This window comes from Halichoerus grypus, chromosome 2, assembly GCF_964656455.1.
Source record: "Halichoerus grypus chromosome 2, mHalGry1.hap1.1, whole genome shotgun sequence".
Lineage (NCBI taxonomy): Eukaryota > Metazoa > Chordata > Mammalia > Carnivora > Phocidae > Halichoerus > Halichoerus grypus.
Genome location: NC_135713.1, coordinates 188,895,289 through 188,908,219, shown reverse-complemented (window position 1 = coordinate 188,908,219; position 12,931 = coordinate 188,895,289). Strand labels below are relative to the sequence as shown.

Genomic DNA, 12,931 nt, shown 5'->3' with positions numbered 1-12,931 from the left:
GCCAGTGGCGCCAGCGCTGAGAACCGATTCCAAAGGTCTGAGTGCCAGTGCAGAAGGTCAAGGCTGGCTGCCCTGGGGCTAAGATTGCCCTCACCTGCTTAGTCTTCCCTCCAGGAAGACCAAACTCACTGGAGGCATTTTCACTGAATCAAAGTGCAACAGAAACTTCTAAGCTGTGGCTCCCTGTGTGTCCTTTTGCTGCATTTCTCCCCCAATGCTGTAATTGTCTTTCACTTAAGCTATTGTTTGTTCCTAGTACCTCTTCTGGGATTTTGGTTCTACTCCAATGCTTCAGACTCTCCTAAGATGTAATTGGATTCTTGTACAAAATGGTCAATAAACCTCCTTCCTGCATCAAGTGCTACACTTCTGGTGCTTGGCAATGTATGTGGTGTGATAAAGAGTCTGGCCCACCTTGGGTGGTCATTGGCTCCAACATGTCTCCTTGCTGCCAGGATCTCTCTGGGGCACTGGGGTCTTAGCCTTTGGATGAAGGCCCTTTGCTGACATTGGATGTGTACTTACCTTGCCCATTGATCCCTATAGACTGGGGAAAGGAAGCCATGTTGGTTGCCAGGTTTGAATTCCTTGAGAACAGCTCAGAACTAACATGTCCCTACCATGCTTTTGGCATCTTCAGCCCCTTGGTATTTGGTCCAAGAGCAAAATCACACAACTTAGAGTTCCAGTCTAGCCAAAGGGAGGTCATGCTGAGAACTGCCCTGGACAGGTTGCCAAGTTTTTTCTCTCATTCAAATTGTCCCTTTTATGGAGGCATGGCATTACCACCTGCTCTCTTAGATTGGGCACTGGGGACAGTTGTCTGGGTCCTGGGCATATTTTCCTCCAGAGAGATGTATGCTTGTCTCCTCTACCGTTGCCTTTGAAGCACCAATGGTGAGGAATGTAGTTGGCATGAGTCCTCCAAATGCCTGTCTGCCTCTTGGACATGGCTCTGACCCAGGCCCAGGTGGGTCACAGCCAGACATGGTAGAAGAGTACCTGAGAGATTATGTGCCTTCTTTGCTATGCTAGTCAGTTTAGCATCTGGCATGGGCTGAGCATGTCCAAGAATGAAACTCTCAGATTTCGGTTCCTTTGTTTACCCTGGTCCAAAGACCAGTGCGGATTTGGTTCTCCTGCATGGTGGCACAGTATGGTGGAAAGAGCACTTGCTCTGGAGTTGGGCAGATCTGAGCTCAAATCCTATCCTCTGTGACGCTAGTTAAGTGAAGTTGGCCAGGCCACTACACTCTCTTGAGACCTATTCTTCAGTTGTAAAATTAGAAAAATATTATTTCCCCTTCACTCTTTTTGAGGGATAATCCATACAATGCTCCTGGCATAGAGAAGGTGTTTGATGGATATTGGCCTATGGGGTTGCCTGGGAACCAGCAGGGATAATCTTTTCCTCTTAGAAGGAAAGAGGGACTAAAGAGGTCGCAGCAGAACCCATTAGCAGTATCATGTACCAGGCCATGTATTTCCAAGTCGGTGGCCTGGAAGTTTGACCACCCTCCTTGTCCACTTCTAAGCAATAAGGAAAACCAACCACTCTTGTTATTGGAGCTTAGTGTTTCTCTCCAAATGGCCTAACCAAAAAAAAAAAAAAAAAGCATTATTTGGGCTGTCAGAGGACAAGTGGGCTCTTGTGGGCTTCCTTCTAACAAGTAACTCACAAGAATTATATGCTTTAAGGAGTGGCCATAACCTTTTCATGTAACAGGGCCATGAAAATCTGGCCTGTGTCCGGCTTGCCTGGCCAGGTCACAATCTGAATGCACTCTAATTTGGGACCCCCATGGCTATTGGGTGTAGTAGGAAAGGCTATTCGGACATAGGGGGTACTGCCGGCTAGGAGGTGGCTATCCAGCCTGGCTCAGGGCACCTGGACACTGGTTTTACAATCATCCATAATTATGCCCAACAGCTCAGGGCGCCCTCTGGTGCCAAAATCCAAGCACTTCTCCACTCGCAGACTGATTCTCACATCTGTACGTTCCACGCGGGGCCCTCTGGCCTCCCTGCATCCCACTATCCTCATGGATTAGACTGATAGGGACCCAAGGTGCATATCTGGTTTTGCTTTAGTCATAGTAATTTTAACCAGATTGATTATTTTTCTTCCCCTGAGACTTTTGCTCCCTTGGTTTAGGACCAGATCCAGTTTTGAGCCACCTTGTAAGTACTAAGCTGTAGATTACCACCCCTGCACTACCAGTGTGCTGATCTGTAATACTTCTTTCCAGGCTTCACACAATGACACCAGGCAGGCCTCTGCAGGCCCCTCCACTCATAACCTGCTTTTTTAATCTAAATGCCATTTCTCCCAAATACCAGCAAAGTGGAAGAAGAGAGGGTGGCTGGCGGCAGGCCCCCAGTCACTGAGCCAGCTTTGGGGAAGGGCCCATACTTCTGCTCCCACCACTGTTTACACCCGGAAGCCAAGAATATTGAGATGGAATTCTGGACTTTTCCGAACGGGAACATTTTTTTTTTATTTTACTTTTTTTATTGTTATGTTAATCACCATACATTACATCATTAGTTTTTGATGTAGTGTTCCGTGATTTATTGTTTGTGCATAACACCCGGTGCTCCATGCAGAACGTGCCCTCTTTAATACCCATCACCAGACTAACCCATCCTCCCACCCCCCTCCCCTCTAGAACCCTCAGTTTGTTTTTCAGAGTCGAAGGGGAACATTTTTTATTTAGATATTAATTTTTGTGTGTTGTGGTCCATGATGTGTGATACCTAAGGCTTTGCCTGGCCACCCCCTCATCATCCTCCCTTCATCTTCCTGACTAAGAACAAAATCAAATCCGCCCCTTCTGTTGGCCACTTATAATAATCTTCCCGAGCTCATCTTATTGAATCATTTCTTTGTTTTCTTTTCACCTGATTTAGTGTTTCTCAACTTTCTTCTCATTCGTGCCTTCTCTTTAACAAATATTAAAAAAAACCCCTCACTTCTCACTTAATGTTAATTTAGCTTTAAAAAATATGAATGCCAAGCCCAGTCATGGTTAAAAGACAGCTCATTTAGAATACAGGCTGTTGTTTTTAAATGACATTCCCTCTAACCAAAATATCTTCCTCACCACTTCCCCTCCAGCAGGGGAAGGGGACCCTCCCTTTGAGAATCACTGCCTGGTTTAGGTATGAGCCTCTGGGCTAACTCAACCGCTCTACCAGCCTGCCTGGTGTAAGAAACCAGGAGAGTGTCTCAGTGAGTCCAAGCAACTCAGGCTGCTCTCGCCTGGCTCCAGGTCTTTCCCTCCGACCTCCTGGTGGGCAGTCCCACTGGGCTACATTTCACATTCTCCAAAACTTGAATTCAGCATCTGCCCCCTTGAGCCAGCTCTTTGCTTTGACTTCCCTGCGGCTTCCCTTCCCACCACATTATTGTCCCAGGAACCCAGGGACCTCAGAGACACTTGGTGTCCCTCCCTCCTTTGACCCCCATATACCGCAAATCACTCAGCCTTGTAGTGTTTTGGTAGAGTCCCCTTGGAACACCTCTCCCGCCCATCCCTTCCTTCCTGTCGGCACTGCTGATTTCATCACATGCTGCTAGGGGTCTTGTAGGAGCCTCCTCCTCTTCCGTCTGCCCCGTCTCCTCTGTACCAAGTTTATCCTGCACACACTACCAGCCTTTCACCATCTCGTTTAATAGTTCCTGAGTGTGTTTTATGTACCAGGCACTGCAGTAAGTGCTAGAGAGTGTGCAGAATGGAGATTCACCATTCCCGTCTCAGGGTGCATTCTGGGCACTGCTTTTCCTAAACTGTCCTTTGGTCATCTCTCTGGTCTGCTCAAAACCTCCAGAGGACTCTGTTCTGTCCCCTGCTATACTTCTAGCTCTTTGGGTGAGTGTGCAGCCCAGAGGGGACTGTGGCACTGGTTTGTGGAATGAAGCACATGGATGGAATGGGTATCTGTGATGGCTGGCTAGGAGCCTCGGCTTGGGCTTGAGGGTCTGGTCGACCCGAGCTAATGTTTCTCGGAATTTCTTTTCTAGTTCTGTGAGCTCAGACAAGTTACCTAACCGCTCTGAGCTTTTGCTTATTCTATAATGGGATACTGGCAACCACTTTGCAGTGTGGTTGAAAGGATTAAAGCCAGAGGTAAAATACCCGGGAGGGCAGAGTAGGTAGTAAAATATGACAGTGTGTATCAACTCTGAATATGTAGGTGTGTGTGTGAGAGAGAGAGAGTGAGAGAGAGAGAGTCATGAAATCCTGTGTGAGTGCCAAGCCCGATTCCCAGGGCCTAGTAGATGTTAATAAGTATCACTTCACTTGACCTTCATCTGTCCGCTACAGATATTGTTTCATGTGGACAGGCTTCATACCCATGGGTTTAACAAACACTGTATGGGGTTTTCCCTCTGGTCCCTCCCTTCTCCTTCTGTCTTAGATGTTCTCATAAAACAAACCTCTTTGAAGAACAGTAAACTAGGAAGAAAACAAACAGAACTTGCTTGTTATATTAAAGACAACACATGCTAACACACATTTCAAATGTGCCCACACATTGGCCCCTCCTGAATGCATCAAATACCAGTTTGCTACATTGTGCTTCATTTACATAGGATGACAGCCACCATGAAGCTCTTCTCTTTCTGTAGAGCAGAGGTCCTGTTCTCAAAGTGTGCTCTCCAGACCCCAGAGTCGGCATCACTTGGGAACTTGTTAGAAATGCAGACTCTTGGCTGACCCCAAATCTACTGAATCAGATACCCTGGCATGGGGGCCTGGCAATCTGCCTTTTGGCAAGCCCTCCAGATGATTCTGATGCAGCCTAAAGTTTGAGAATCACCTGTGTAGAAGTTACAAAAATATAAGGAGATTACATTTTTTTTTGCATAAATTAGTATAAATTTCAGTTCTCTAGGCTTTAAAAATGCGATTTGACTCTTGAGGTCTACATTTTTGTGTCATTCAAAGTTGTTTCTGTTGGGGCAGGCCTCTGTTGGCTGCATGCTTGCATTCCTAAGGTTGCACCCCTACTTCTCCAGAACCCACCATCACAGTTCTGCTTCTGAGTGTGTGCCTGTGGTTATCTTTTTTTTCTAGAAAATCCTTTCTCTCTTTCTTCTGCCTGTCCAAATCTTATCTATCTTTCAAGCTCCAGATAAAGTCTCTTGATGTCCCCCCCTACCCCTTCAGCTCTCTCTGTGACTTCTCTTTCCTTTGAGTGACATAACCTATTTTTCTTTCTGCTCTGAGCTTTTTCAGAGGTGGGGATTTCTCTGATTCATCACTGCAATCCTCATGGTGCCTCGAGACGGCTTTGAATATTAGAAGAGCTTATATGAATATTGAATCACTTGGAGTAGCTCACTGGGACAAGTTCATTGATGGTGGTAAACCCTGCCTTGGTGAATATTGCCCACATCTGTAGTTAGAGTTGTTAAGAGGAAGTGTTCCCATGGGTCTCACTGACTGTATATGGGACCAACTGATGGCTGGGTGGATACCATGGCTTAAGAGTTGGTGGCACCAGCATACCGCACACAGGAGTCCTGGGCACGAAGGTTTTCTGGGCCATCTGCTGGCAGCCTCTTAATCCCAGCTCATCAGAAATTCCATTCTAGGGCCTTCACTTAAGAGTAGTAGAGACTCCATAGAGCGTATTCATAGGAATGTCCTCAGGATGGCGAGGGGGATTAGAAAGAGCTGAAAGGCAAACTCTCTGACTTACTTGCTAACATACCACCAGCATCCAGCATCAGAGCCTGCCTGGAACAGAATGGGTACTCGCTCAATGTTTATTGAAGAATGCAGGAACAAATGAAAGCAATAGACATAAACAGCATGGAGGTAGATACGTCTCTCTGCATAAAGGACTTTCTAACAGTCCCTTGTATTGTAAGCCCCTGAAGATAGAGCTAGATGTTATTTATCTCTTGGCACCAGCATCTTGCACAAAGCCTGGGAAGCTGAGCCACAGGGGCCCAGTCGGCCAGTGATGGGATGGGCCTTCTGGAGAGCGGTGGAAGGTTATCAGAAGGGATTTAAAGCCAAAGGGCCTTAGACTAGAAGACTTTGAGATCCCTTTTAGCTCAGATTCCGTATTTTAGAGCCACCTAAAACACGTACCTGCTGCCTTAAGGGTCCTCCTGGTAAATTCATTCATCTTAGGAATGGGGTCAAAGCAGCGTCTTCGTTAGCATAGCCTAGAAGCTGGCTGTCTGCCCTTTTCCAGGGCTTACTGAACAACTGGCTTATTTGTTTAGGAATGGAGGAGGCCATAAAGCTTCTGATGCTCTGAGTGTGTCTGAAGATTAAGGAAATTTAAATTTTATTTTACAGTCTGCTAAGTAATGGACAATCAATGTGGGTGCATTTCAAAGAAATGCACGAAGTTTCAAAAGATGAAAGATCAAAGTTCTTGAGTATGTATCTCCTTAAACAAGGTGTAGAGGGAGTCAGTGGGTGAGAGGACCAGTGTCTTACAAGGAAAGCTGCCAGAAAGGAGGAGGAGGTGCCTGAGAACAGACACCATAAAGTACTAATCACTGCCTGCCTTAATTAGCCTATAGACTCTCATACAAAAAAACCATAATTTTATTTCTTGGGAATCACAGATTACCCTGTTTTATTCACGAGGTTTTTTTTTTTTTTTTTCTGCTTCCCAAACTACTTATTTATCTCATGCTTGCACAGGGAAGTCTTAATTGACCAAATCAGTTTGATAGGTGGTATTTCCATTTTAATTCAGTTTAAAATACTTTAATTTCTCATCTGATATCTCCTTTGACCCATGAGTAATTAAAAAGTGTCTATTCAGTTTTCAGACACCAAAATCAATTTAGAAGTTAGGTTTCTCTTTTATTTTTCTGGTCTGATGTTGTCCTCTAATGTTTATACAGGAGACTTTCATCTCTTCTTTGTTACTTTCCTTCATAAGGAACCTGGATATTTATTTTTCCTCATATTTGGGGAGAATCAGCTTCCAGGGGCAGATTCCTACCTTTGATTTGCCTTTACCTGAAGACTATATATGGGATGGTCCTGGCATTCAAGGCTTCCCACAACCTGGACTGAATGCAACTTTCCAGGGCTGGTGTATGTGTCTTCATTATAAGCTCCAGCACAGCTATACTATTTTCCATTTCCCACACACGTTTGATTCTGTTCATTTTGGTCTCTATGAGAGATGGTCTCTCCCCCAGCCCCTCCTGGAAACCATCATTCAAAACACATTTTAATTGCTCCTTGTTCCATGAAGTCTTTTTCTGGTCACACAGTGGGCTCTCTTCTTAAAATCTATGCAGTTTTTTTTTTTTAAACCCCTCTCTTATTGCCTTTATAATAAAGGTCATTTACTTTCTTATTCCTCTTACTAAAATCTAAACCCCTCCCTCCAGGCAGGCTAAGCTGTGTCCCAGAGTGGAGACCTCTATACACATCTGCTGAAACAAACTAATTGTGATTTGTTTTGCTTTCCTCAGTGTGCTTGATTTGATGACTATTTTAGACTTTGCCATGATGGGAACATTTGGAGGCAGGAAAAGGATACTGGAGTGGGAGAGATTTTGGGGGATTTTAGGAGTCTCTGGTTCTTGATTATCTCACAGATAAGCTGACAGAGGGGAAAGAGACATAAGCCACAGAATGTAGGCTACTTGAAGAAGACCTCATTTTCTCTGTGTTGTAGGACCCTGCAGTGAGCGGAAGTATCCTGTGTGGGTGAAAGCCTCTTTCATGAGCTCATTAACTCTTTATAAGAGACAAAAATCACTGACTAATAGAGTGATTGTATGAGAATCAACATAAATATTAATGAGGAAAATGCCTGTTTTCTTGCACCAACACCCACTACAGACCTATATAAGGTCTGGAGGAGAAGGAAGGCTTCTACTTCAAGCAAATCCAACTGTGGGCAAAGCACACGTCTGGCCTTCGGCACCATGACTTCTCATCACTGCAGTTCTCTCCTCAGTGGAAAGGTTCCAGAGGCCAAGCCTGCCTCCCTATGCCTGTCGGCCACCCTGGCACATGCCAACCGAATGCGTGTGGGGGCAACCCCTCTGGGCAAACCCAGCCTCTGTATGCCCCACAGCTGCCGCACCGCTTGCCCCTTGCCAGGGACCTGCAACATTCCCGGCAACCTTGGAGTCTGTGAGAACTATGGGGAAGGTGCCCCGAATGGCCACGAGAAGGTGACCATGCAGTTCCTGAACGATCGCCTGGCCAACTACCTGGAGAAGGTGCGTCAGCTGGAGCGGGACAATGAGGAGCTAGAGACCAGGATCCGAAAGTCGAGCAAATGCCATGAGTCCACCATGTGTCCAGACTACCAGTCCTACTTTCAGACCATTGAAGAGCTCCAGCAGAAGGTGAGGTTTGTGGTGCTTCAGATCAGGGGTTGGCAAACTATGGCCCATCTGGCCTACTGACTGATTTTTATAAATAAAGTTTTATTGGTACATGGCCATGCTCATTCATTAATGTATTGTGTATGGCTGCTTCTGCGCTCTAATGGCAGAGTTGAATAGTTGTGACAGAGATTCATGGCCTTCAAAGCCCTATATATTTACTGTCTGGCCCTTTACAGAGAAAGATTATTGACACTTGCACAAAATTTTCAGGGCCTGGATTGGGAGTGGAAATAGCCACATTTGAAAAAAAATTTTTTTTTGATTGTGGGAAGAGAATTTCTTGAGTGCAGATGAATGGGAATATGTAGAAGTTGAGATGTTGGATTTGACTCTCCAGGATTCTGAGTTTATGTTTGCTTAGTCTCAGTACTTACAATTCTAACATTGTAGCTGCAAAGACAGTGCAACGTAACCTCCAGCGCAGTACAAGGCAGCATGTTCTAATGTCCTTTATGAGCCAGTATATGGTCATTCAGTAGCACTGGTCTCTTCTGCATAGCTACTGTCCCCTTTGATAATCAGTGCAATGCTTCTTAAGAAACTACATCTTTGTTTTGGAGATAGGAAGACAAAGAATGTCAAATAGGGGCCACAGAAACCTGGCTAGATTCACAGAAGACCTTTGGGGAAGTTGATCAACCAGCATAAGGGACTTCTTATTAAGAATGGGTCCCTCTTCATCTAAACCTTTCATAACCAGCCCATTGTTCTGTGGCCTAGATTTCAGATCTTGTTCATATCAGGCTAAGTATCACGGCTGGCAAAATAAAATTAAGTCTCTGTTATGTGTTCAGTTTGCTATTCCTTTCCATCTCCCAGTTCTTTTGGCTGTATGCCTTCCGACTTTGCCAAGCATCCTCATGCACAGCCCCCGCCCTGTATCACACCAGCATCTCTTACGTGTTTGGGAGTCCAAGGGGATGTTGTTGTTTGACTCTCAGGTCAACTTCTCAGTGGAACTTCTTTTGACCCGAGGCCATTGATGGCTCTAGAGATAGTGAATTACTGAGCCTACTTTCTTTCCCCAGATCCTGTGCATCAAATCTGAGAACAACAGGCTGGTTGTGCAAATAGACAATGCCAGGCTGGCTGCAGATGACTTCAGGACCAAGTGAGTTGGGGTAGAACAGGCATAGCGGGGAGCCAGGTGCCTACCCTGACTTTTTCTCTCTTGTGAGGCAGTTGGCATCAGAGATATAATTGACCAAGATCCCAAACCGACAGTTAAAGCAGGAGAAAACAGAGGGCATTATGCCCAAGATCTTGAAAGAACACTCCTCTGACCCTCAGTTGTTTAGCTTTTATAGTTCACAACATGCTTGAGAATGCATCATACACTTGCTGCTATGGTTTCAAGGACCTGGGGAGGTAGGCAGGGCACTGATGGCTTCATCCTTGTGAGGATACTGAAGCTCAGGGCCCCAAGTCAGTGGCCACTAAGTGGTACAACTGGAACCTGGCCCTACGTTTCCTACCCAGAGGCCATTTCCTACCAAATTCTGCTGCCTCCATGAGAATGTTTCCACACTGCAGCTCGACCAATTTGTGAGCACTAGTAATTCATGACAGAAAGCATGCTCCACCGTCTATGATGGAGGCCTGTGAGGCTCAAAAGGTTTATGTTACCTCAGAAGATCCAACCTGGGAACAGGAAGGGGCATTGTGTTTTATTGTCTTTCTTCAGTACTCTGTGGAAGCCTCATTCCTCTGGGGCTAAAGAGGGCCATTTCTATCCTCCCATCTGGCATTTGGCTTCTAATCTGAGAGAGAACCCAGGGTCTGCCTCAGTAAGGGATGTGGAAGAGGAGGGTCTGTAGGGATCACCTGAGGGCAAGTGCTGGCCATGTGTCTACACCAGCACCCTCAGGCCTGGCCACTCTGCCTAGTGGTGCTTCATGTCAAATGGGTGGGGACACCCCACTGCTTTCTGGGCTGGGCGTGTGCCACATAGAAGATGCCAACCCACAATTAGACTGCAGAGGGATGGCCAGTGGAGTGGCTGCCAGTGTCCTGGGGCCCTCTGCTCTCTACCCCCGACTCCTGTATCTTTCCTGCTAAAGGTACCAGATGGAGCACTCGCTCTGCCAGCTGGGGGAGGCCGACATCTGCGGCCTGCGCAGGATGCTGGATGACCTCACACTCGCCAAGTGTGACCTGGAGGCCCAGCTGGAGTCCCTCAAGGAGGAGCTGCTCTGCCTTAAGAAGAACCATGAGCAGGTACATGGCCCTTTGTGTAAGACTTTCTGGGGGTGAATTCGGGCTCATTTGGGGGAAGAAATGAAGCTCTTCCTCCTCCTCAGGATGGAAGCTCTGCAGGCCCTGCCTCGTGGTTAAGCCTCACAAGCTATGGAGGTGAGCTCCAGCTTTCAGTGGGGACTTGCTCTTCATCCACAGCCTTTGGAAGTTTCTAGGCTAATGCAGGCGGTGCCTCGTCCTCAGAGGAGCCCAGGGAAATCACTGGGGAGCGTGGGGAGTGGGAGATGAGGTTTTGGGGTAGAGGGCAGTGGGGGCTCCACGACTGGGATGTCCTCCTCTTGTACCCACAGGAAGTCCACCTTCTGAGGAGCCAGCTGGGGGACAAGCTCCAGATTAAGCTGGATGTTGAGCCCACTGTGGACATGAGCAGGGTGCTGCAGGAGATGCGGTGCCACTATGAAGCCATGGTGCAGACCAACCACAATGATCTGGAAGAGTGGTTCCAAGATCAGGTGAGGGTGCTGCCTCGGAGCAGGGAGGGACCCTGGCTTCCACCTGGGCAGGGGGGTGATCATGTCTCTGTGCCCTTGTGCCTCAGTCCGAAAGCATCAGCAAGCAGGACATGTCCTGCTCCGAGGAGCTGCGGTGCTGCCAGTCGGAGATCCTGGAGCTGAGACGCACGGTGAACGCCCTGGAGGTGGAGCTTCAGGCCCAGCAGACGCTGGTGAGCTCCCTTGCTCGGTTCAGTACCTGCCTCCCTTAAGTACAGACCAGGACACAGTTCAAACCTTGACTTCCTTGCCTTTGCAAGAACTTTCTCATAGATGTGGATGATAAGGGAATGAACATTCACCCATATGAGGGAGGTCCTGCAAACTTATCCTGAGGTCTACAATGAAGAGCAATGGCATGTTTAGTTCTTCCAGCTGAGGACTGCTAACAGGAACTAGATTGTTCTCCAGGCCTGGCAATACCTTGGGGTGTCACAGTCTTACTGGACAGACTGAGGGCTGCAGTCCACGATTTTCCACCTACTTCCCCCTTTGGTATTACAGAAAGACTGTCTCCAGAACTCCCTGTGTGAAGCTGATGCCCGCTTCGGCACTGAGCTGGCCCAGATGCAGGTCCTGATCAGCAACGTGGAGGAGCAGCTGTCCGAGATCCGGGCTGACCTGGAGCGGCAGAACCAGGAGTACCAGGTGCTGCTGGACGTCAAGGCCCGGCTGGAGGGCGAGATCAACACGTACCGGAACCTTCTGGAGAGCGAGGATTGCAAGTGTGTACCCTGATGTTTGTGCCAATGTCATGTGTAAAAGCAGAGACCTCTTGTAGGGATGATTTGAAAGGAGGGGTGGCGTTGCAGACCGCATCTCTGGGGACAACCTTAAGCCTGGTGAGCTGCCTGGATGTAGAGGAGGCATGCGGGAACTTTTCAGCTCATGCCGTCCATTCTGCTGACCATGTTATGTTCCCAGATGCCAATCGCTGCCATGGGGGGCTGAAATACTGAGAGCTCAGTGCATTTAGGTTTTGCTAAATTCTCTCTGGAAGAAGTATTCTAGTAACAGGGATTCTTCATACTCAAGGTTAAAAAACATTGCTAAGGGCATTTGCAGCCATTCTTTCATTTTGTCCTTCCATTGCACTGTGCAAAAGGTAAGGTGGATAGAACACCCCGTTAAGCAATAACGAACAAGACTGGGGGTTATATGTCAATCGGAGGGCAGCTGACCTCTGGCCTGCTCTTGCCTGGCCAGCATTTCTGCCTTTCTCGTCCGTGTTCCTTCGCCCGTGGCTGGAAGCGCTGGTTTTGCACAGGGGCACCGTGAGCTCTGGTCCCAGCTCCACTGTGGAATTTCTAGGCCCAGCAGGACCTCCAAGGTCTACAATCCCCTTTTGCTTTTCCGATTCTGAAGTGTCTGTATACTTCCGTCTTTCATGCACTTCTGACGTCAGTGTTTCAAACATCTTTTTCTCTCCACAGGCTCCCTTGCAACCCATGTGCGACCCCAGCCGCCAGCACCCCCCGCCCAGTCCCTGCAGCCCGTACCCCCTGCTCTCCCTGCCTTTCTGGGCCTCATCGGGCCTCCTGTGGCTCCAGCTCAACACCTCGATGCTGACACACCCTTCAGCCTGAGGGAGATGGGGATTGTCTGCCCCCCGAGGCCTTGCTCCCTTGGCCAGCTGGGCGGGAGGCTGATGCCAGGCGGTGCTTCTCTGCTGATGGGCTTTCTAGTCCAGTGGCTCAGCCCTGGCCCCTGGATTTGGGCTTCCTCTCTTTAGAGTGTCTTAAACACTCCTTTTGCTCTCTTCTGTTGCTTCACAGTCTGAGAAGTGGTAGGT

At 47.8% G+C, this 12,931-nt stretch overlaps 1 protein-coding gene across 1 annotated transcript; it reads left to right on the top strand.

Moving 5' to 3' along the window:
* Positions 1–7,921: 7,921 nt before the first annotated feature.
* Positions 7,922–12,708, top strand: LOC118520887 (keratin, type I cuticular Ha7-like). Its single transcript, XM_036069111.2, has 7 exons — positions 7,922–8,350; positions 9,421–9,503; positions 10,453–10,609; positions 10,939–11,100; positions 11,187–11,312; positions 11,644–11,864; positions 12,573–12,708. Exons 1-7 carry the CDS (start codon positions 7,922–7,924, stop codon positions 12,706–12,708), a joined length of 1,314 nt encoding a protein of 437 aa, XP_035925004.2.
* Positions 12,709–12,931: the final 223 nt, after the last annotated feature.